General features: G+C 39.9%; 1 protein-coding gene across 3 annotated transcripts in view; it reads left to right on the forward strand.

The window, feature by feature from the left end:
• The window catches only part of scn2b (sodium channel, voltage-gated, type II, beta), a 29,396-nt gene extending 13,769 nt beyond the window's left edge, over window positions 1-15,627 (forward strand). For 2 of the 3 annotated variants that reach the window (XR_006096638.1, XR_006096637.1), the window contains 5 exons: window positions 4,237-4,397; window positions 4,487-4,703; window positions 5,365-5,557; window positions 11,695-11,762; window positions 12,128-15,627. Coding sequence is in view for 1 of the 3 variants with exons in the window: in XM_042414812.1 (XP_042270746.1) it covers window positions 4,237-4,397; window positions 4,487-4,703; window positions 5,365-5,561 (575 nt within the window). In the remaining 2 variants the exon portion in view is untranslated. Of the gene's footprint in view, window positions 1-4,236; window positions 4,398-4,486; window positions 4,704-5,364; window positions 5,562-11,694; window positions 11,763-12,127 lie in introns of those variants that run through there. The other variant, XM_042414812.1, reaches the window with a different exon arrangement.
• Window positions 15,628-21,078: the final 5,451 nt, after the last annotated feature.

A 21,078-nucleotide genomic window follows, 5' to 3' on the forward strand; every position in this document is an offset into this window, starting at 1 on the left:
CAGGGGGCACTATAGAGCCTGCGGTATAGAACAGAACTGAATCACTGTTTAAAAATACCACACTTACAGGAATGTAAAGGCAGCATGGTGGGGTCAACATATCATCCACTAAATGCTTATATACTTTACAGGCTTTGTTTTGTTGGCTTTGCTTGGTGTAGCTGCAAAAATAACTCATGATTCACCTTTTCATCAAAAGAAAAAGCAAAATAATCAAACTACCAAACAGGCTCAAGAGCTAAAAAAGCCTTAAAGCCACTTTGTCAGCACGCAGCTCCGCACCGTGCACACATTACCCTCAGACACAACAACCCTCAAACACACTTGTCGACTCTAACAACACTTGTCTAAAACAAGGAAGATAGACTTCATGACACAATCAAGTGTTAAAATGCTAAGCAGCAATATACTGTGGGTGGAAGTCAAGCAAATGACTAATAATGTCCTACCTAAACTAACAACACTCCAATGCACAACATGTTTTGCATAGAGGAACAAATAACCAGCTCATGATTGCAGCAAGCAATCAGAGACCAGATATGGTGTTATACCTACTTGTGATGCATCATCATAAAGCTAATATTGCGCAGGGGACATATATGTTATTTACAAGTGCTCCAAGTTGAAGTGTGTTGTAGAGGATTTATGGTGAACTCATTGGCCATGCTATGAGGAGGTGGGAGTCAGAGGCCAGACCCCCCAAAAAGGTATGGGGTTTCTCTCTAAAGCTTCTGAAAGTGGCAGCCAACAGCTTTGACTAAAGACAAAATATGGGACATCATATAGTGTTCTTTCCTTGGTAGATAGTTGGCCCCTAAACAAAAAAAAATGAAATGTCAACCCACTCAAAACCAGCAACCTCTCCAACAAACCACTCAAGGCCAATCCCTACTGTACATACACTCCAGTAAGAACCATCTTCAACACCACAATAAATGAGTGCAGATGATATTAGGATTTGCACCACATAGTACTAGTAAATGATCATCATGAAAACAGAGCCCAATGTCTAAATATTTACATTATATCATATTTACGGCTTTACATTTAGAAGAAGCCTTTTAAGGATGCTGTCCGCAGTTTTGTCAAGTTGGTCTTCACTGGGTCTTTACTTTGAATAGCATGATGCCATCCCACTGATGCCTAATTGGATTGGGATCTGGTAGAGGTAGAGTTTAGCCAGTCTACTATAAAAAAGTTTTATTCACTGATATATTTATTGAAACTTTCCTGGATAATCCAAACATTTAGCTTGAGGCATAATCCTGTAAAAATGAAACAAGTTTGCACATATTCTTCAGCCATGAAAAGATGCACCTGATCAATAATGCTGCTTAAATATGATGCGATAAATATGAAAAAAGACTCAGCTGTCAGTGTTTTCATCACTTGTTTGTCTTTAAATAATAACACTGAATGGCTTTCATCTTTATTCTTGTGGAAATTTAAAGTACATTTTGGATTGTTTAAGGGGTCTTTATGCCCCAAACATGCTATATGCTATAGACTCCCTGTTTACAATGGCAGTCCCATGTTTTTGTCAGTGTAGTGCTTTTCAAAATGTCAGCCTGTAACTGAACTCATATCAAACCAGTGGGCCAATCACATACTATTATTCATTGTTCAAAGACAATCATTCATTTTCTCTTTTTCATACTTTGCTAACTGCAGTCTCTTTCTGTAGTCTGTGTCCTTACCTCCGTTTACCCATCAATAAGACAAGAAGACATTAATACAAATTGATGCTGTCACCTAAGCACACACCTATATGCATACATAAAACCTAATGAAAAAATAGTCAGCTGGAGTTGGATAAGAGAGATGGTGAGTGCGAAGGAAAGATGACGTAACAACACTACCTACGGTTTACTTTTTTTTCTGCATTGACCTTGCAAGCGTAGGGAACAATGGAGGAAAACAGAAGGGAGTAAAAGAGAGAAAAGCTTGGAGTATTGGCAAGGGAAGATGGGGGGTGGGGTGGGGGGAACAGGGAAAGTGTAAATTTAAGGGTAGTAGAGGAGTCGGAGGAAAACGGGCTTGGAAAAAGGCGTGAGAGGAGGCAAAGTGAGGTGGACAAAGATGGGAGAGGAAAGAGGGAGGGGCAGAGAGAGGGAGGAGTCGCATGAGCCTGCTTTACTGCAGTATTTCATTTGTTAGCAAGTCTGTGTCTCTCTCTGTTTCTGCCTCTCTTTCTCACCATCCACAGGACTGCTGAGTCAGCAGGAGCCTGTATCACACTGATTCTCTAAATGTATATCTGTGTTTGGCTTGTAGTAGCAACGGGACATGTGTGTATACAGTGCTGACCATATGTGTGTGTGTGTGTGTGATAGTGACAGCGGCTTGAATGTGTCAGGGTTGTCTGTGTATAAAGATAGGTCAGTATGCAGGGATGACATTGACAGAGCACAGCTAGCATGCTTAGTTCACTGCTGACAATGCACACCTTGTGTGAAGGAGTGTGTGCATATGTGTGGTGAAAGAGAGCAAGAAACGGTTTCTGCGCTGCATCACAAGACACCTGACTGTGGTGGATGGTGTGCATGGAAAATTGTGTGTGTGTGTAAATTATACATATGGACGGTGGGTGGAGATGTAGAAAGTGCATGGGTGTGTTTGTGTGGTGCAGAGAGGCAGGCCTGTGGAGTGGTGCAGCAGCAGTGGGAAGGGAGCCAGAAACACCCGACTGCAGAGGAGAGAATGGTGCAGAGTCCCATCACACACATACACACACACACACACACACAGAGGCACACGCACTCACACACACACACATACACACTGAGAGAGAGCACAGATTCTGTCTGGGGAGTGGAAGCCCATGCTGTGACATTAATGTTAGAAGGGAGGAGGAAATGTGAGGAAACTAAATGATACTTTCATTTCATTTCAAGTAACAATATGCATCATTATATACTTTTTTAATTGTAGGATGTTAAATGTAAGATACTTCCTAAAGCTGAACAGTATAAACTACAGTAAGAGGAAGATTTTGTAGGCAAAACCTATCATGATCGTGAGATTTTATTTAGTTGTTGTTTTTTTAATCAGGCTTTTTTTCTCTTTCAGTGTTTATGGCCAAATTAAAGAATATGCTGTCCTGCTAACTTAATCAAGTGAAATGATTGTAATTACTTTGTACACACTTTACACAATTAATAAATTACATTTCAGAGCCAGATGTCTACAGCGCATAAGTAATATTGACTCATTTCACTTAATTGCATTGTTTCCATCAAGATAGATTTGTAAATGACAGAGCATGGTGCCAAAATGTATCATCCCCGAGTTTCATCAAAAGCTGACCAGTGATATCTGAAATATTAGTCTGATGGTCAGTGCCGTGGTTCAAAAACTAAAGTAAAAGTTGAACATCCATCACTCATTCACAAGTGCACATAAAGTGATACGAAGATGAAAATATAACAATCAAAATATGATTTTATCCTCAACAAAGGATTGAACCCTCCTACAGTGTGGACAGTTGTGTTGAAGCTGTTGTTTATTTGCTACAGTCAATGCTTTAAAAAATACAAATCCAATTATAAAGGTGTGATATTGCAGGATTATGTTAAGATGGATTAAAATACAAACATGCTGTGCTTCTGTTTGCTGTCTATGTTTTAAAATAGACTTCATTGGAATTGTTTAAGTATACATCAGGCATATTGCTTGATCTACAGTCACTTTATGGAAGCTACCCACATCTAAAAATCAGTTCTGTCACTTGAAAAACAGGCAGGGATTCACATCAAATAGCTGTCAGCATGAGAGACAGCACTCTCCAGATGGAGTGCAGAGGAAGAGTCAGCAGTTACATGGAAAAAAACACATCCTCACTACATATTGGCAGGGTGAAACTGCTGAGGAATGGAATGGCGCTTTTTTAGTTGCTCACAGTTAAATGAACACACTCTCTGTCTCAATTTACATGTCTTGGACCCGAGTCAGACTAAAGACACAAATCTGATGTCTTTAGATGCAACTTGAAAAACACAAAAAGGACTTCCTACTCGCAATCTACTAGTCTACTGTTCTCAGTATTTATCATTTCAGTACATTTGAAAGATGTATTAATTATCCTCATTGATTCTATCCAGAATTGTTCATAGTAAAATAGTTAATTATAAGGAAATCCAGTAAATTATAAATGGACACAAATCTCTTTCAGTTCTTACAACTTATATATTCTATTGTTAATAGCAATATTAGCACTGTTGTTGTTTTTATTTACAGGTTGTTCAAGCATGGATGTTGTTGTGGCCAGTAACATAAATGCACTGAATGGAACAACTGTGAAAATCACCTGTACATTCACCTCCTGCTATAAGATGGATATCAACAAGTTTGCCATGAACTGGACCTACCAAGAATCACGCAACGATACAGAGGAGATGGTAAGATGGCTGGTTCATATGCTTAATACCCAAAACTAAGGGGGTCTACATTTTAAAACTGCAGTTATGAGCTCTCTCTGTCCCTCTAGTTCATGACGTACTATAAGAAAAAAGGAATGGTACCTCTGCGTTCAGATCGGTTTGGAGAGAGGGTGACGTTTGCCGGGAACCTGGATAAGAACGACCTGTCAATCACCCTATCAGATGTTCAGCTGGAGGATGAGGGGATTTACAACTGCTATGTGAGAAACCCCCCAGACCGCATCCAGGGACGCGGTATCATAGAGCTCCATGTTGTTACTGAACGTAAGATACTGACTCTACCTTCTAAAGACAGAAAATTGTAACTGTCTATAAATCCTAACCTTCGCCTATAAAATACACCTCCTGATATCTTACAATAGCATCCCTCCAACCCCCACATTCCTTAAGAGTGCTATTCAGTGCTAGACCAAAATCAGGAAGTGTATTTCTAAGGGTGTGTGCTCCTGTGTTGGTAGTTAGTTGTTAGTTGCAACAAAATGTGGCAAAAAACACTCCATTTGTAGATTTGCACAGTTAGCTGTTTATGCTGCTAATTGCACAAGCAAGAAATGGGTGAAATGTATTAAGTCTCATTTGCTTGTTTTGCAGTGTACTGAACTCTCTTCGGCCGTATATTAAGGATAAATGCCATACAATAATGATGTATAACATACTGTGTGTGTGTGTGTTTCCCAAAGCGTGAAGACCTACTGGTGATGAGTCAGCTTTTTACTTATTGATGACCAGCAAGACGTTGAACTGTCCCTCAGCATCTCTCTCACACTCACTCATGCGCACACACACACCACAGGCTAACTCAGCAGCACTTTCATTCTTTCCACTCTGTTTAATCAGCCCAGTAGAGCTTTTAGCCAGCATTGCACTTGTCTCCATCCTTTGTCTACAAAATACTTAACCCTCTCCTCTCCTTTCTTCTCCTCAGTTCCCCCTCCGAGGGACTCAACCATTGCAGTTGCGATTGGGGCGTCCGTGGGCGGAGCATTAGCTCTGTTGATTCTTTCCATGGTGATAGTGAAATGTCTTCGTCGACACCGGAAACAGGAACTAATTTCGGAGGAAAAGATGGAGGAGGAGGGAAAACTGGAGGCTGAAGGTGTCGCAGAGGAGGGAACCAAGTAAGAAATTTCACCATGGCATCTTTGATTCTCAATCAGAAACTCCCAGCAGCACCAAGTTTAAAAAGTGGCTGAATGTGTAGATCTGCAGCTTATACCATATAAACAAACATGTCATTGTAGTGCTGCCACCCCATATAAAGGGCAGAAGACGGTATTTTGGCCTGGAAACCTTTGACGGGATGTTGCGAAAAAGCAGGTCAGCAGGCCAGAGTATGTGCACAAAAAGTGATATTCATTAATAAAAAATATTAACGAAACAGGGCAGTATGGTGGTCAGTGGTTATTATCATCGCCTCACAGCAAGAGGGTTCTGGGTTCGATACCCATTGGACAGCTGGGGCTTTTCTGTAAGGAGTTTGTATGTTCTCCATGTGCCTGTGTGGGTTCTCCCCGGATGCTCAGGCTTTCTCCCACAGACCAAAAACATGCAGGTTAGGTTAACTGGTGACTCTAAATTGCCTTTTGGTGTGAATGGTTGTCTGTCTTTATACTATATGTTAGCCCTCTGACTGACTGGCAGGGTGTACCCTACCTCTTGCCCAATGTCAGCTAAGATTGGCTCCAGCTCCCTTGCAACCCTCAAGTGGATAAACAGTAAAGAAAATGAATGGATGGATGGATGAAATTCAACCAAAATAACTTAAGCCATAGCAACAAACAAATAAAATCTGCATAAACTTTTTGCTTTAGCCCCTTTCATACATGCACTCTATCCCTTAAATGTTCAGGAACTTTTCCTGCTTGGGCTGATGGCGGCAGGGATCAATATTCAGGGAAATCTGTACCGCCAATTTTTCACCTCAAGACCTAGTAACATTTCAGGGAAAATGCTGGTACAACTGTGTTGTGAATGAAAGTAGTAACATAGCAGGGACAAGTATGTAAAGGGTTACATACGTCTGAAAAAAGACACTTTCATGTGGAGTGAGTGAACCAATCACAAGACTCCATTGATGACGTATTTGAATCCACAACATGTTTATGGTTGCCTTGCCAATGCTTTTGCGGGTGATTTGATAAGCAGTATAAGTTATTTTGTTTGCAAACAAGCTCCTCTTTTCAAGAGTGGCTGTACAACAGACAAAAAACACTCCTCACCGCCATATTCTTGAAAATTATAAGAGGCGTCTACAGGTAAATCCAGCCTTGCCCCATCTTCTTCTTCTGTTGAGTTTTATGGTGGTTGGCATCCATAAATGTTGCTTAACACCATCTGCTGGACTGTCCCTCACCCCATCTATTTCGGCATTCTCATGGCATGTGTGAAATGGCGTGAGACGGAAATGTTCCTGAATGTACAGTAGCTGCATGTGTGTATAGTGAAAATCACCAGCGGTGCCAGAAAAGTTATCCCAGTAATTTACTGGGAACTATGTGTGAAAGAGGCTTTAGACTCCTCTGTGTCTGTAAACTGTAAACTTTAAACTTTTCACCTCTCAACAGTAAAAGTGTCAAGATTGACACTGGCCAGACAAGGCACTGGTACTCTCCACCCCTGAGAGACCTATGTTTTGTTTTTGATAACAAGATTAACAGCAGGACATGCCACTTAACGACTCTCTTTAGGTTCATCTGGCTATAGACCACAGGAGAAGGGTATGAACCAAACAAGCTAAAAGGATTACCTTCCCATGAAACAGAGACTGATGCTTTATTTGAGACTGAATACACATCACATCAAGTCGGTTACTAGAATTAAACAAATGGCAGTCTCTCTCTCTCTCTGTCTTATATACACACACACACACATACAAACACACGCATACCCCCTCTCTCTCTCCCTGATGTGGCCAGAGATAATATTTAACAGACCCCTGCCATCAGTTTGAGATTGTATTCCTGAAGAGACTTAACACTGGTATGTTCCTCGTTTTAGCCCAAGCCTAAATTAATGTGAATTAGCTGTCCAACTATTCAGTAATGGAGCCATTACTACTCAGTAAATGTTTTCCTGAAGAATAGTCTAGCTCGTATATCTGTACGATATAAAATGAAAGAATTATTCAATTTCAGATGTAATGCATTGTTTACCGTGTGGCCACACTGCCATCTAGTGACCATAGATAATGGGTCCCTGTGCACTAAAGTGCGAATTCACAGAGAATGGATTGTGGCCGCTGACAGCATTATGAATTGTGCATCATTTGCAATTGCTATCTTCCCCGTCTCAAGGTCCTATTCACAAAAGATATTGTGCTAATGCTTTGGCATTAGCTTTGGCGGCGTAAACATGCCCATAAAGTTTTGCAGCTAAGTGCAATTTGCCCTTGTTTTGTGTCTGTTTGAGTGAGCAGAGCGGTTTCCAGGCTTTTTTTTCCAGTGTTACAGGCTTTTCTCCACATTTCATCACACAGATTGGTCCATAATGGAAACTGCAGAGAGCACAAAAGCTTCAAATTGTGTGTCTTTAATTAGCAGAGGTGCACACACAAAGAGCTCTCCACAATCACAAACCAACTTTCATGTATTTTGCTTCTTTTACTTCTGTAGTATTTCACATCTGTAACACAATCTGCTCAAATTTCAAATGTCAAATATAGCTATTAATGTGACTCAGGCAGGTCTGATGTGTTAGATTAATGTCTGAATCTTACAACAGTGTCGTTCAAGTGTCACTGACTGTATCCGGGATTTGCAGAAACATCAGTACTAGTATCAGCTGGCTGCAGAGTCACACAGCAGCTGAAACGATAGCGTGTCTCTAAACTGAGCAAGAGGTATTTATGCACACGGCATAGCAACAGTAACTTCATTAATACCGGACCCCCCCCCCCAATGTCTGACTGAAGATTTCGCCCTTGACATCATTCAATATCAATTCAATATCATTCAATGCCTCACAAGCTTGAAGAATTGAAGAGAGAGAAGGAGAGCTAATTTACCACCAACTCTCTGAAGACGCTAATAATTTAACTCTACCTGCAAGTGGCTATTAGCACTGGACAGTTTCATATATAATACATGCCAAGACCCAACGGTGAAGAAAACTGTTGGACGTCTGACACCTTTTCACCTTCTCTTCGCTGAGTCTTCGCCTTTCGCTTGTCCCTAAGGAGCCCCCATAACTGCTCACCTAGAGCCCTCTTCACTTTATGTCCCATCAGAGTTTTCCTGCTCACCCAGACTTTTTCACTAGTCCTAGTTTACTTTTTCTAGATTTCTTATTCCTGTGTTTTCTTCTGCGCCTAAGTTTTAACCTTTAGTGGAAACAAGTTTAATATTCCTAGATATTTTTGTACTTCCACAAGTCTCGCGTTGATAATAACTTTGGAAGTTTTGACACTTGGTCAACAAAATTACTTTCAAGATGATTTAAATGCACAATATGTAATTTCAGCCGCTAGGGGTCTCTCAATCAAAACAATAACAAAAGACAAGGTATGATGACGTTGTGAAGTAGTGTGGGATCATGGGAGTTGTTGTCTTCATTTAAACAACCAGCTTCTTCAGGTTAGGAGTACTCCAGTGTTCATCGTTCAGGATGTTTTTACTGGAAGCTGAATTATCCGCAGAGGTCTCCTCCTCTCCAAATGGACCCGATGATTAAAACAGGTAAAAACACTGAATAAAGCAGTTTCACGTAAAAAAAAAAATCAGGCTGGCATTGGACGTCCGGTAGGGGCTGTTAGCTGAGCTGCTGCTAACGTTTGCTCAGCTTGTTTCTCTGATAACTTAAGATCCAGACGTTCAGCAGGTTTCTACCGGGAGCCAAATCATCTGCAGAGGTCTCTTCCTCTCCAAAAACAAACGTACACAGGGATTAAAACCGGTAAAAATACTGAATAAAGCTGTTCCATGTAAAAAATCAATGTTTCTCCAACCATGTTCGCGAGCACTGGACTTCCAGGAGGGGCTGCTAGTGGAGCTGCTGCTAACATTTGCTCAGCTTGTTTCTCTGAACTTGAGATCCAGACATCCGATAACTAAAATCCTTCATCCAGATAAAAGATCAAAACAACCAAGATCTAGAAAGTTTATCATGAAAATATGGCTTAAAACTGAATAAAAGTCAATTTATAACAGTTTCTGTTGAACAACCACAACGCTGACATATTATCTTGTATGCGTATACTCTTTGGTAGATGCCATTGTGGCAAACAACCACAACGCTGGTGCATGCTTCTTGTGCACATATACTCTTTGGTAGAGGGGTATGATGCCGTTGACAGGCGACCAAATGAAACGGACCGTTACCTTGACTAAAATTACAGATTTCTCTGGGTTTGAAAATTGTTGGAAACATATGGGATAATGTAAGTACACAACTCAACAAAATATATAATATAGGTCTAGTTGTTTTTGGACATTTTAAGCCTGAATAGTCACATAGCTTTAAGACGAGTATAATTAGGTAATGTCAGTGTATTCAGAGTTCTATTCGACATTCAACTACAACATATCAAGACTCAGCAGAGACTGTATCAATGTCCAACATTTGACTGCTTTTAAGAACAACTGTGATGGCAGTATCTGCCACAAAAATCCTCTTCATCCCTACAGTAGTGGGTTGCCAAGTACCAGCTGAGAAACCTTGCTGTCTGATGCTCTCTGCTCAATGGCCACTGCCTCCGGTGAGCTTCACCTTGCTGGAGAGCCGTGAGTACAGCCAGTGCTGAAACAGTAGTTACAGGTCTGACTGGAAGACTTTCAGCTCTGCTGCAAAAAGTAAACTTTCCATCTGCTGCTGTGATAAGAGTTGATGTCAGATAGTGCTCTGAATTTCTAAATTTAAGTATTAGAGAGGTGTGATTAGTTCCCTAGCATTTATTGTTCTCTGGTAACCCTGAATTCACATACTCCTTTTTCACTATCGCTAAACCAAGTGATCAGTTTTATTTTGCCATTTAAAAGATCCATTTCATTTATGTTTGATTCTGATCTTCTATTATATGTTCATCATTAATACCTCATTTATTCAGTTGTTGATAGACATTTAACTATAAATAAATTTCCTCATTTATCACCAGTCATTGTCTGTGTATATTCTTCAAAGCAGACTAGAGATCAATGTATCGAGAATTCACAATTTTGATTATGAGATTGATTAATCTAGTTTACTTATTTTCCTTCAATTGGGGTGCCCCAATTCTTAACAAGTACAAAATTTCTTTGTACTTCTAAGTGTAGTCATACCACTACAGTGTGCTGTTTTGCTAACAAGATAAGTCAAATTGCCATAAAAAAAGACCTACAGTACACTAATGTAGTTTAACCTAATCCAGCAAGTGTTCATTTGGCGTCAAATTAGTAGCATATTTCACATTTAATTGTTAGTAACTACTAACTACCTGCCAACTATCAGTTGTAAATATAATCAAATGTAAAAATCAAAAATAACAATTGTATTGTAGGGTATCTATGCTAGCTGTACATACCCCAATGGTATGAGCATCATAGTGACAGTTGACAGTGACAGCAGTGGCCTACCAAGACTCAGCAGTGGCATATGGCAGAAAGAATCCGTATATGGCAGTGGTAAGTGGTTTCTGCCAATGGAAAGAGTGACATAATGTCTTTAAATAGCATATGCCAGTAGAACAACAGTGGCATTCATTAATCATCAGTGACATACCACTACATATTGGCATACTCAATTAAAAGTAACATACCAGTAGCCACTTTTAGTAGCCCTAATTAAACTTAAGCACACATTTACACCCACATTCCTTAGTCCTTAAATCCTACATTCTATAGCTCAGACCATGAGTCATGGGGCTTCATTTTGTATCGTTATATCTTCTGTATGGTCTAGCCTATAGTACATATCTTTATGCACACACATTGTCAAATAAACATGTACTTGTTTTCCAAGAATCAATGTATGCTGGTTGCAGTGTAATGAAAACACACAGATTCCTAACACTAACCCTGGAAAATAGGCTTTTAGCCCATTCTGAATCATGTATAGTGAAAGTCCACAGCATTGGTTTTATCTAAGGTCTCCATAGCTTCCCTCCAAAATCTTATTTCCGTTAAAGAAGAACAAGACAGTTCAGACGTAGATGTGTCTATGGCAAACACTTAACCTAGCATAACTTATTCTCTCCTATAATGATTTTACAAACCTCAAACCTTCTCCCTGGATTGATCAAAAGCTAACCTGTTGTTGGGCATCTCTTCTCTTTCATTTACAGACAGCCATAGCTGGGTCATCAGATTGAACCAGTGGCCTGTGGAGCTCTCAACCCCAACACCTCCTCTGGTAAATTCCTGTTCATGTCAACCAGTCTGGATTGTTGTTGTCCTCCATCATAAACACCATGTCTACTAGAGAACTATTTGTACATTACACAGCAAAATATGAAATCCAACACTGATAAAGACCACTGTACCAGCCAAAGTTAAACCAAACTAGGACACTGCTATCATAGCTTACCATAGCATGTTACTTGCTACATTAAGAATTGCATTTAGCTATGTAATTACAATGGTGATGTAGTGAACAGAGTCAAAACCTGGACTTACTAATGAAAAGATTAAGCAAAAAAGGACTGTGGATGTGCAGCATCCTCAAAAGTGGTATAATCAAAACAGTGTTTGTCATTTTTTTTCTCTCGTTTCTTACAGACGTATGAACCCCCTACCTGAAGATCTATAGTAACCACTGCTTGAACCATCGTCCACTGATTCTATCCATCCCCTTCTGCATGTGTATGTGTGTGTGTCAGTGGACACAGGTGTGCTTTTATGTATGTATGTGTGTGTACTGAATGTGTCTATGTGTGCCTGTGTGTTTATATATGTCTGTGTGAGACGTGTTTTTTCTCCTTGAAATAAGCCAGGGAACATTTCTGCAACTTAACCACCAAACGCATATTACGTTATTCATAGCTACAAATAAATATTAATAGCATTAGAAGTCTTTCTCATTATAAGCAACAGCATTTCCATAGCACACTATATGACACACTAGGGCTGGGCGGTATGACCTAAAATTTTTACTACAATATATTTTGAATATGGAATGGTTTCAGTGCTTCAGCATCAGAGTATCTAATGGATGCTCTCATATTTTCAATTGAATGTGATTTTAAATGCAATACAAAAGCTATTTATTGCCTGAAGTTAAAGCTATTATCAGTTAACTATTATGATTCACAGTGGTTGTGGAGGCAGTTTTATACATGATGGTGTTAAAAAAGTTCATCATGCTGTGCTGTGTGATGGGAATCAACAGCTTCAGTCCAACTTTAGGATTTTGTTTTGGGTGAAATGTTTTGGTTTAACATAAAGAACATTGCCTTAAATCATGTCTCTCAACTGCCTGTATAGGCACCATGTCTTTACAATGACACACAGCTGGCTTTTCTTAACCTGACGCGCCAGATGGTTTTTATACAGAACCATCTGAGATGTCGTCCTTGGAAACTTGTTTGGAAAAGGGCAGGCACTTTCAATAAATACTTGGCAGGTGATTGGATGAAGCATCTGTCGATCACTGTCTATCATCGTCTTACCTTGCAAGGCAGCTGGCTTTGTGAGATCACAAGATCGAATCCTCATAGGACACTGATTGGTCCAAACCACTGGTGGTTCCAACACAATTGCATAACTTTAAGCCTGACCAGATGGATGCTCACGTGATCTTGTGATCTCATGAGTCCAGCTGCCTCGCAAGGTAAGGCTTTTCTAATTGAAAAGATAGCAATTACTCATTGACTTAACCAAACGATGTTTGCATTTCTCAATGACGTCTACTTGTGTCTTAGGATACTCAAACATTCCTCATACCTGTGGAGGTATTTGCCAAAACTGTTGCCCTACATAGTCCATGTGCCCTGCAGGAATTTAAACTCTATTCTGCTCAATGTCCAGGTGAAGGAACTTGTTTCCCATCAATCTCTTTATTTATTGGTTCTGCCACTGTTTTCTTGCTGTCTCCATATTTTTGTCCACTTTTTGTCTTTGCATGCAAAAGTGTTTTTAGTTTTAAAGGGAAGTGGTACACTGATGTTTTTATTGGCCTGTCAGTGACATTACCAAAGTTAATAGCGGCACTGGTTACCATGCAGTGAGTTGTGCTGATGCTTTCAGAGCACTTGGGTGTGATTTTACAGCAAAATTTTATTCTATACTAAATTTGACATTCATACATTTGTACTGTATGCCGTTGCTGGTTATACCGTCCATCCCTATGACACTGCTAGAGAAATGGCATGTTAGTGTGCCTGAATACAGAGGCACAGATTTCATTTGACAAAGTCATAATGTGTCTTGGTATTAGATCATATGACATTTACAATATTTGTGACTGCATTACAATGTAAAATTATTTACATATGTAAACACGTCTGTGAATGTGTTGAGCTTTCTTCTCAGAAACCTTCCCCACAATACAAATAAAGCTAGCACTGGTTGTGTTGTTGGTAAGAGAAATAAAACTTTTTGCTGAAATAGTGTTGGCTATATGACAACATTTCCATCAAAGATGAAAACAAATCAAAGACAACTCAAAGTGAAAAACCTACATTGCACCCACAATCACGTGATTTCTGTAGCTGCCAACCTTTATGAATATTCATAGAAATGAATAAAAGAAAAACTACAAGACACAGTTATAGAGTCACACTTAAAGACAGTAATATAGGAGATAATACCAAATGATCCAAATTACAATATGAGATGTTTATATCCATGACTGACAAAGAAGAGCTTCCTGACAAACTTATGGTGTGGTTAGGGTTTAACTACAAATTGTAGTTCTCCACCAGAACGGGTAGAATTTGTTATTTTGGAAATTGAAGCATGTACAGTGTACTATACTGCCCTGAATGCATGTTAAACAGTGCATATCAAAAAGTTAAATGTAATAAAATAAAGTAAGAAACTTAATTCTATTCTGTTAAGAACGAAAACCACAACGATGTGAGTCAGTCAGAGCATGTTTAAGCTTTCACTCTATGTAGCAACTGGCACCATTTATCAAATATTATGCTACCTGTATTTCATTTTGATTTGTTTGAATACATGGATATATATTTTGCTTGCATATTTGAGTGTTAGAGGTATTTGGTTGTACTTGACTTTCAGCTTTCACCTGTAAAATCTCAAAAAACAACTTTAACAACTTTAAATATTTCATCATTTCATTAAAAAAAAAAGCTTCCATAAAAACTCTTATAATCTATATCTTTTTATTCTAATTCCAACTGGAACCCTGTTTTATAGAGATTTTAAAAAGACCTGGAGCCATTGCACCTCAATACAAACAATTTTAGTGTGTACTTTAAAGCAGATAAATATATCAAAAGGTTTAAAGATTTTAAATGTAAATCCTATCTCTGTCTCCAAAGTAATGCCTTTACCTTAACAGTGGTGTTTAAAACTGTAAGATATTGTTTTGCACATTAACACACTGACACACCTATTCTAATATAATCATATCGGAGAGCATGTGCATATAATGGGAATGAGAAAAGCATATAAAGTTCACGAGTTATCAAGATGGTATATTGGAATGTGTGGCTGTTGTAATAGATGGCATGGTGAAAATGGAAAAAGCATCAAATGTGCATCTATTTGGTTTGAGCACCTTGAATGTTAAAAATTCTCTTAATTAGTAACTCGATCACTATTAATTGCCCATTTTACATGTAACAGCATGTGAGCTTTGTTAACCTCTGAATGTCCAATTATGATTTAACTATGTTGTGATGACAAGCCAGCTGTGTCACAAAGTGATGTCTCTAAGATGCCTGTAATGACTCAAGCTGGTTAGCTGTGTCATCTAGCAACTACATTGTGGTTAGTTTTGCCAGATCTTGTGGCTAGACTAGATCTGACGTAAAGAAAAATGTGTACAGGTCTGTGTTATTTATTTATTTATTTATATTATTTTTAATATAATTTGGGTCTTAATCACATTTTTTATAGATTTTATCATTTCTGATTTTTATAATTTGTTTTCCAACATTTTAGGTGATGTATTGTGTGATTTCCTGAAATATTAAAAGCACATCTTTTGCATCACAATAATATAATAATTACAATTGTGTGTTGTTCTGTGGTGAATAAAGCTAAAATGGTCATATAACACAGTCATTTAACAACAATGTCATAAACATGAAGTGGTGATTTATCAATAAATTAAAATTGTTGACAAAATGTTTATAATTGCAGAGTTGTTTTGGTTGGGGAAAGCCCTAATCCTGTCACATGTCCTGGGACACTGCTGTCTATGTGTGATCATGCATGTTTATGTTGAAGGGTTAACATGTGGGGCAAATTTAGTGCAATTTTTACCAGGAAAGTTTGTGGGAAATATTACATCATATACACTATTCTGTATATTGTGTATATATATTTCCCAGTCAGAAAAAAGCAAACAAAGAAGAACATCAATATCTTGTAACAGACAGATTTATCGTTGTGCATCAATATGTTTCCCACCTCTGGCTATGAATTTGCCCTGAACAGTTGCTCTTGTATCACTTTAAATGTAAGTGAACACCAAACCAATGCTTGCACTGTGCTGCATCAGCACAAGCAGCCATCATTACATTATGTATTTTAAATAAAGGTAATTTAGGAAAATATTACAGTATTATGTACTTAATTATCTCAGTCAAGCCATAATTTGCACCACCTTATCCTGTTCAGGTTCAAGAGCCAACACATACAGACAGACAACTGTTCACACCTATGGGCAATTAGGGTCCTCAGTTCCCTAACTAGCATGTCTTCGGACTGTGGGAGGAAACCAAAACACCCAGAGGAAACCCACACAGACATAGGGAGAACATGTAAATTCCACACATAAGGCCCAAGCAAAGGTGGTACCATAGTACTCCTTTATTTTACAATAACCTCTTCATATCTATGACCTCCCACAATGTCTCATTCAGTTTAACAAAATGTCCTCTGATGCATTAGGGTAAGCCCAACCATTGTCTCTCAACAGTAGCTATATTATATATCCTGGTGTACCGGAACAGTGAGCTATATAGTGTATCATGGAGTACTGGAGTTTATACTCGCCAAGAACAATTTGCATTTGATACCCACATACTGACGCATAAAATGCCTGCCTTTGTTAATTTCTGCAAAAAAACAAAAAACAAAATAAAACCCAGCATGCATGTGCTTTGTCTTTCACGTCAGGACAGCTCATGCACTGCGTGTGAACAGTCTCAAACCCAGAAGGATCTCATCAGCGAGGACAACCTGGAGCTGCTCTACTGAGAATCAGTCAGAGGTGACTTTGTGGATATAGAGTATTTATTTTCAGCAGCTTTTGCAGCCAAACACGATTCATGTGGGTTGACTAAGAAATGTGCCAGATTTCTGACAGTATGTGTCACACAACATAGGTGCGACAATAAAACAGGCCACAGTACACAAGGTGTAAAAAAAATATCAAACAATCATGACAATACATTACTAATCATTACTAATTACATTAGTAAGACACAATTCAAAATACATTACATATATGCACTCTAAATGTATATATTATACTATCATATACTATCAGATTAGATAATTAAGTGCAACTTTCTTGTGTGTATATTAGGCCAGTGAAACAGTACGCAATACATGGAAGATGAAGATTTAAGAGAGCAAACAAGTTTATTTTAACATTCTTGTTGCAGTTCCACTGCACAAACAGCCCACAGTCCTTGCAGTAATATTTTACTAATTAAACCTTTTTCACACCAAGCCAACATCATGCAAATAATCACAGCCAGTTTCAAACTACCCTCTTCACTTCCAACTCATACCATGAGGCTGCACAACACAAAATCTCCACCAAGAGGCCAGATGCATGTTTTGCACAGGTTTCATTATATATCAGCACTGAAGTGACTCTAAGTTCCAAAGCAGATGTGTGTGTGTGTGTGTGTGAGAGAGAGAGAGAAAGAATGCGTATGTACCGCAGACCACTCTTAACTTTAGACAGGACTCACCTTTAGATGATCCCTGTTGCCCACTGACAGACGGATGGACGGACAGACATAAAAACAACAGGAGCACAAACCGCAGGACAAAAGAGACAGGAAAAAGAGAGAAAGGGGGCGCAAAGACAAGAACAGAGGAAAGAACAAACTCATAAGCACACAACATTTAAAAAGCAACAAAAAGAATGTAAAAAAAAGAATGGTGAAAGAGAAACGAGTAAAGACAGATTGACCCGTTCAGATGAAATAAAAAAGGAAGGACAGATGAAAAGTGGAGGTAGGGAGAGGCCCACCCCATTTGTACTCCTCCACTCAGGATGCTTTCTGAAATCTGCTCACTCACCGGCTGGTGCAAAGAGAGAGAGAGGGAGAGAGAGGGAGAGGAAGGGGGAAGTGGGGGGGGGGGGGGGGGGGGGGGGGGTAGAGCAGGTCGAAGTGTGGGGTGAGAGGAAGGTTAATCAGAGTGGGAGGTGAAAGTGGTGGGTGGGAGAAGATGGAGGTATGGAGAGAGAGAGAGAAGGAAGGGGTTACGAGCTCAGTGTCTTTCAGTAGCTGTGTTCGGGCCGGCTCAGCTGTGTGGCTTCACTGCAGCATTTCACTACCTTGGCCGTCCCAGAAACAGATTCTCCACTCCCTCCCTCCGCCTCTCATCTCACCTCCCTGCTTTGCCTCCTGTCATCTCTCCTCCCCTCGCTCTTGTCCACCCCCCCCCCCCCCACCTTCTCTCCTCCTCCCCTGTCCACTCTTCCCTCCTGTATCCCGTCTTTCCTCTCCTTGAACTTCTTTTTCCTCTCACCCGTATCCTCCCTTCCTGATCCCTAACATTTTCCTTTCTCCTCTCCTCTCATCAGTGTAATGTCCTCTCTTGCTCCGCCTTCCTTCTATACACAGCATCCAAGGTCACCCTGTCCAGAGGCAGGTGTGTGTGCATGTGCGCACATGTGACTATGTACTTGTGTGCATATGCATCTCCCATTTCATATTTATGCGTATATCTGTGTATTTACCTCTAGCATCTATCTACAGAACATAAAAATCTACATGTAACTTGCTGCATTAAATTGCGTACTATATGTATCTCACTGTCTATTAAAGCTCCTACACACACTTGAACTTGGAAATGACATCAAATGCCAAAGACGGATCACCTGACACCATGTGACTGTGTGTGTGAGTGTTTGAGAGGTCAAGCATCAATCATGTCTGTATGGAAAAAAGGGAAAATGAGAACTGGAAAGGGTTAACAGAAATCAGAAACACTACATAATATATGCATTTTGTTGTACTATTCTGAAATATATCAATATATCATTCATCAAATGTGTCTAGTTACACAATAAAACAAAAACGATCATTATATTGGAAGAAAAGAATGCTACTCTGCTCATTGAGAAATCAGTATAAGGCTATGAGATAATCGCAGGAATATCCTACAAGCCACAATGTGCCAAAACTCCAGGGAGCATAAAGTGATGCCAAAACATCACACGTATCTGTGGTGCCAAGTCATCACAGAAATCACAAAAATGTGTTGTGGGATGCCAAGGCATCACAGAAATGTGCGGTGTCGATTTAGAAAAGCAATTAGGTGTTCTAGTAACAAGAAACATTGTTGTAGTTCCTTTGGAAGACATGCCCACGCATCAATGGCATTTAGAATAGAATTGTGTTGATTAACGGTCCCTTTTGGCAGGCCTGTTAAAAGTCTACAAGGGGTTGATCGAAAGTCAGTCCATCTACCAATGTCCACCAAGGTACCCTACTAAAGGTGATCAGGGCAAGCGAATGGCTGATAGACCTTGATAACAAAATACTTTGCTTTTCATGTTTAGTTTTACTTGTCCTTACATCCTTGAGTGAAATGGGAAGCTGTGTTTGGTTTAGAGAAATGGGCTTAAGATGTGCGACCCCGTGTGGCTCTGATGTTGGTGATGACACTGTTGATGCACCTATCGATTGGTGAGGAAGTCGTGAATCCAATGACTGAGGTCAGGCTGCACATTCAGGTTGTGGACTGGTGATCTTTCACTGCCACTGCAGGGTTATGTTGAAGGCTGAGCTGAGATTTATGAAAGATATGTTATGATTGTGTAACGTCCTGGTGGTTACATGTTTTGAACGAAGTTGTGAAGGGCACAGGTCTCTGCATTTTTTACGACCTGTGTGCCTTGTAGGCAAACTGTAAAGCATGTAAACTAAGACCAATTTCATAAGATAGTTTGTGACAATGTGAATCATAACCACGGGACACCGGTCAATGCCATGGATTTTGAGCACAGGGTCTGTTATAAAGGTCCACCTTTGCTGATTGTATAGATTTTATGAACAGACGACTGGGCTCCTTATGCCTTGTTTGGCTTGCACCTACTGAGATTCAGCCAAAAGACATGACCCAAAACAGAGCAGGGATGGGAAACTTTGAAATTACAGAGAGAGTTTGCAGTTAAGTGCTCCATTTAAGTAAAAAGTCCCTACTATCAAAATGGAGCTATTACATTGTGAGGCATTATAAAAAAAGGAACTGCTGGTGACTATCACGTTGAGCTGCAGCTACAGCTACAGTTGCTTGAAACAAGCATATCATTGCCAAAATTTCAATTTTAAACATCTGTGAAAAGTCAAAATGCATTAAAATGTGATCTTCTGAGGAATTTTAAGGTAGGACAATGTAAAATTTAGCGGAATCCTATGCTTATGCACATGTATACTGCAGACATAGTGGTTTACAACAGCACATATTAAAGAATCAAACTAAGATATAATAAAGCCAGCAGAAGGATGGGAACAAGATTTTTTTTTTTTAAATCACAGTAGCATTTTCTATAACAAGCTATACTTTAACAAATCCTTATCCTACAAACAAGGATAAGGGAATAAAAAAACAAGCTGTACAACTGAAGAGTGAAAAAGGAAAAAGAGAGATATAAAACATAAGACATTTTATAGAAAACTTGCCAGTGGACAACATCACATCTTGTCAATGCATTGTAGGTAAACTGCCAACACAGAGGTATACCAGGACCATGAAATGGGAGACGCATGAAAGAGGAGACGGGAGTAAAGGATGCAGTAAAAGACAGGGGTATGTCATATGGGTGAAGCACCCAGCCTGTGTCCAACTCGCAGACCCTCTTAAGTAAGGCTGACTCAGCCTTACTGTGCTAGGTGCATATGCGTGTGTGTGTGGCAGCAGTAATCACCCCCCTCCCCATTTCACTCTATCCCCTCCTTCCTTCTCTCACTCTCTTCACCTCTACCTCTGCAGTACGTCTCTCGCTCATTCCTCCCTGTGCCGGCTGGAGAGACACGCGCTTTCAGCTTTTCTGCCTGGCTGCTGGCTCTGCTCCAGCATCCCTCTGTGCCTCTCTCGCATGCTCTATCCACACACCCCTCCAACCTATGTCTCCCCCTGTGGGGCTTGTTGGCCAGCCTGCTTCCCTGGCTGTTGCTGCAGCTGCTGCTGGAGCAGTGGAGCTGTCTGACACTACGTCGCTACGCCGCTACCGCTCTGCCTCGTTTTTGCTCTCTGCCTCGCTGGATAATCACCACTGAGTCTGCCAGAGACAGTGACAGGGGACAGGAAGGGAGCCTGTACTCTTCATTCAACTACTGCATTCTTCA

Source organism: Thunnus maccoyii, chromosome 6, assembly GCF_910596095.1.
Source record: "Thunnus maccoyii chromosome 6, fThuMac1.1, whole genome shotgun sequence".
Classification (NCBI taxonomy): Eukaryota; Metazoa; Chordata; class Actinopteri; order Scombriformes; family Scombridae; genus Thunnus; species Thunnus maccoyii.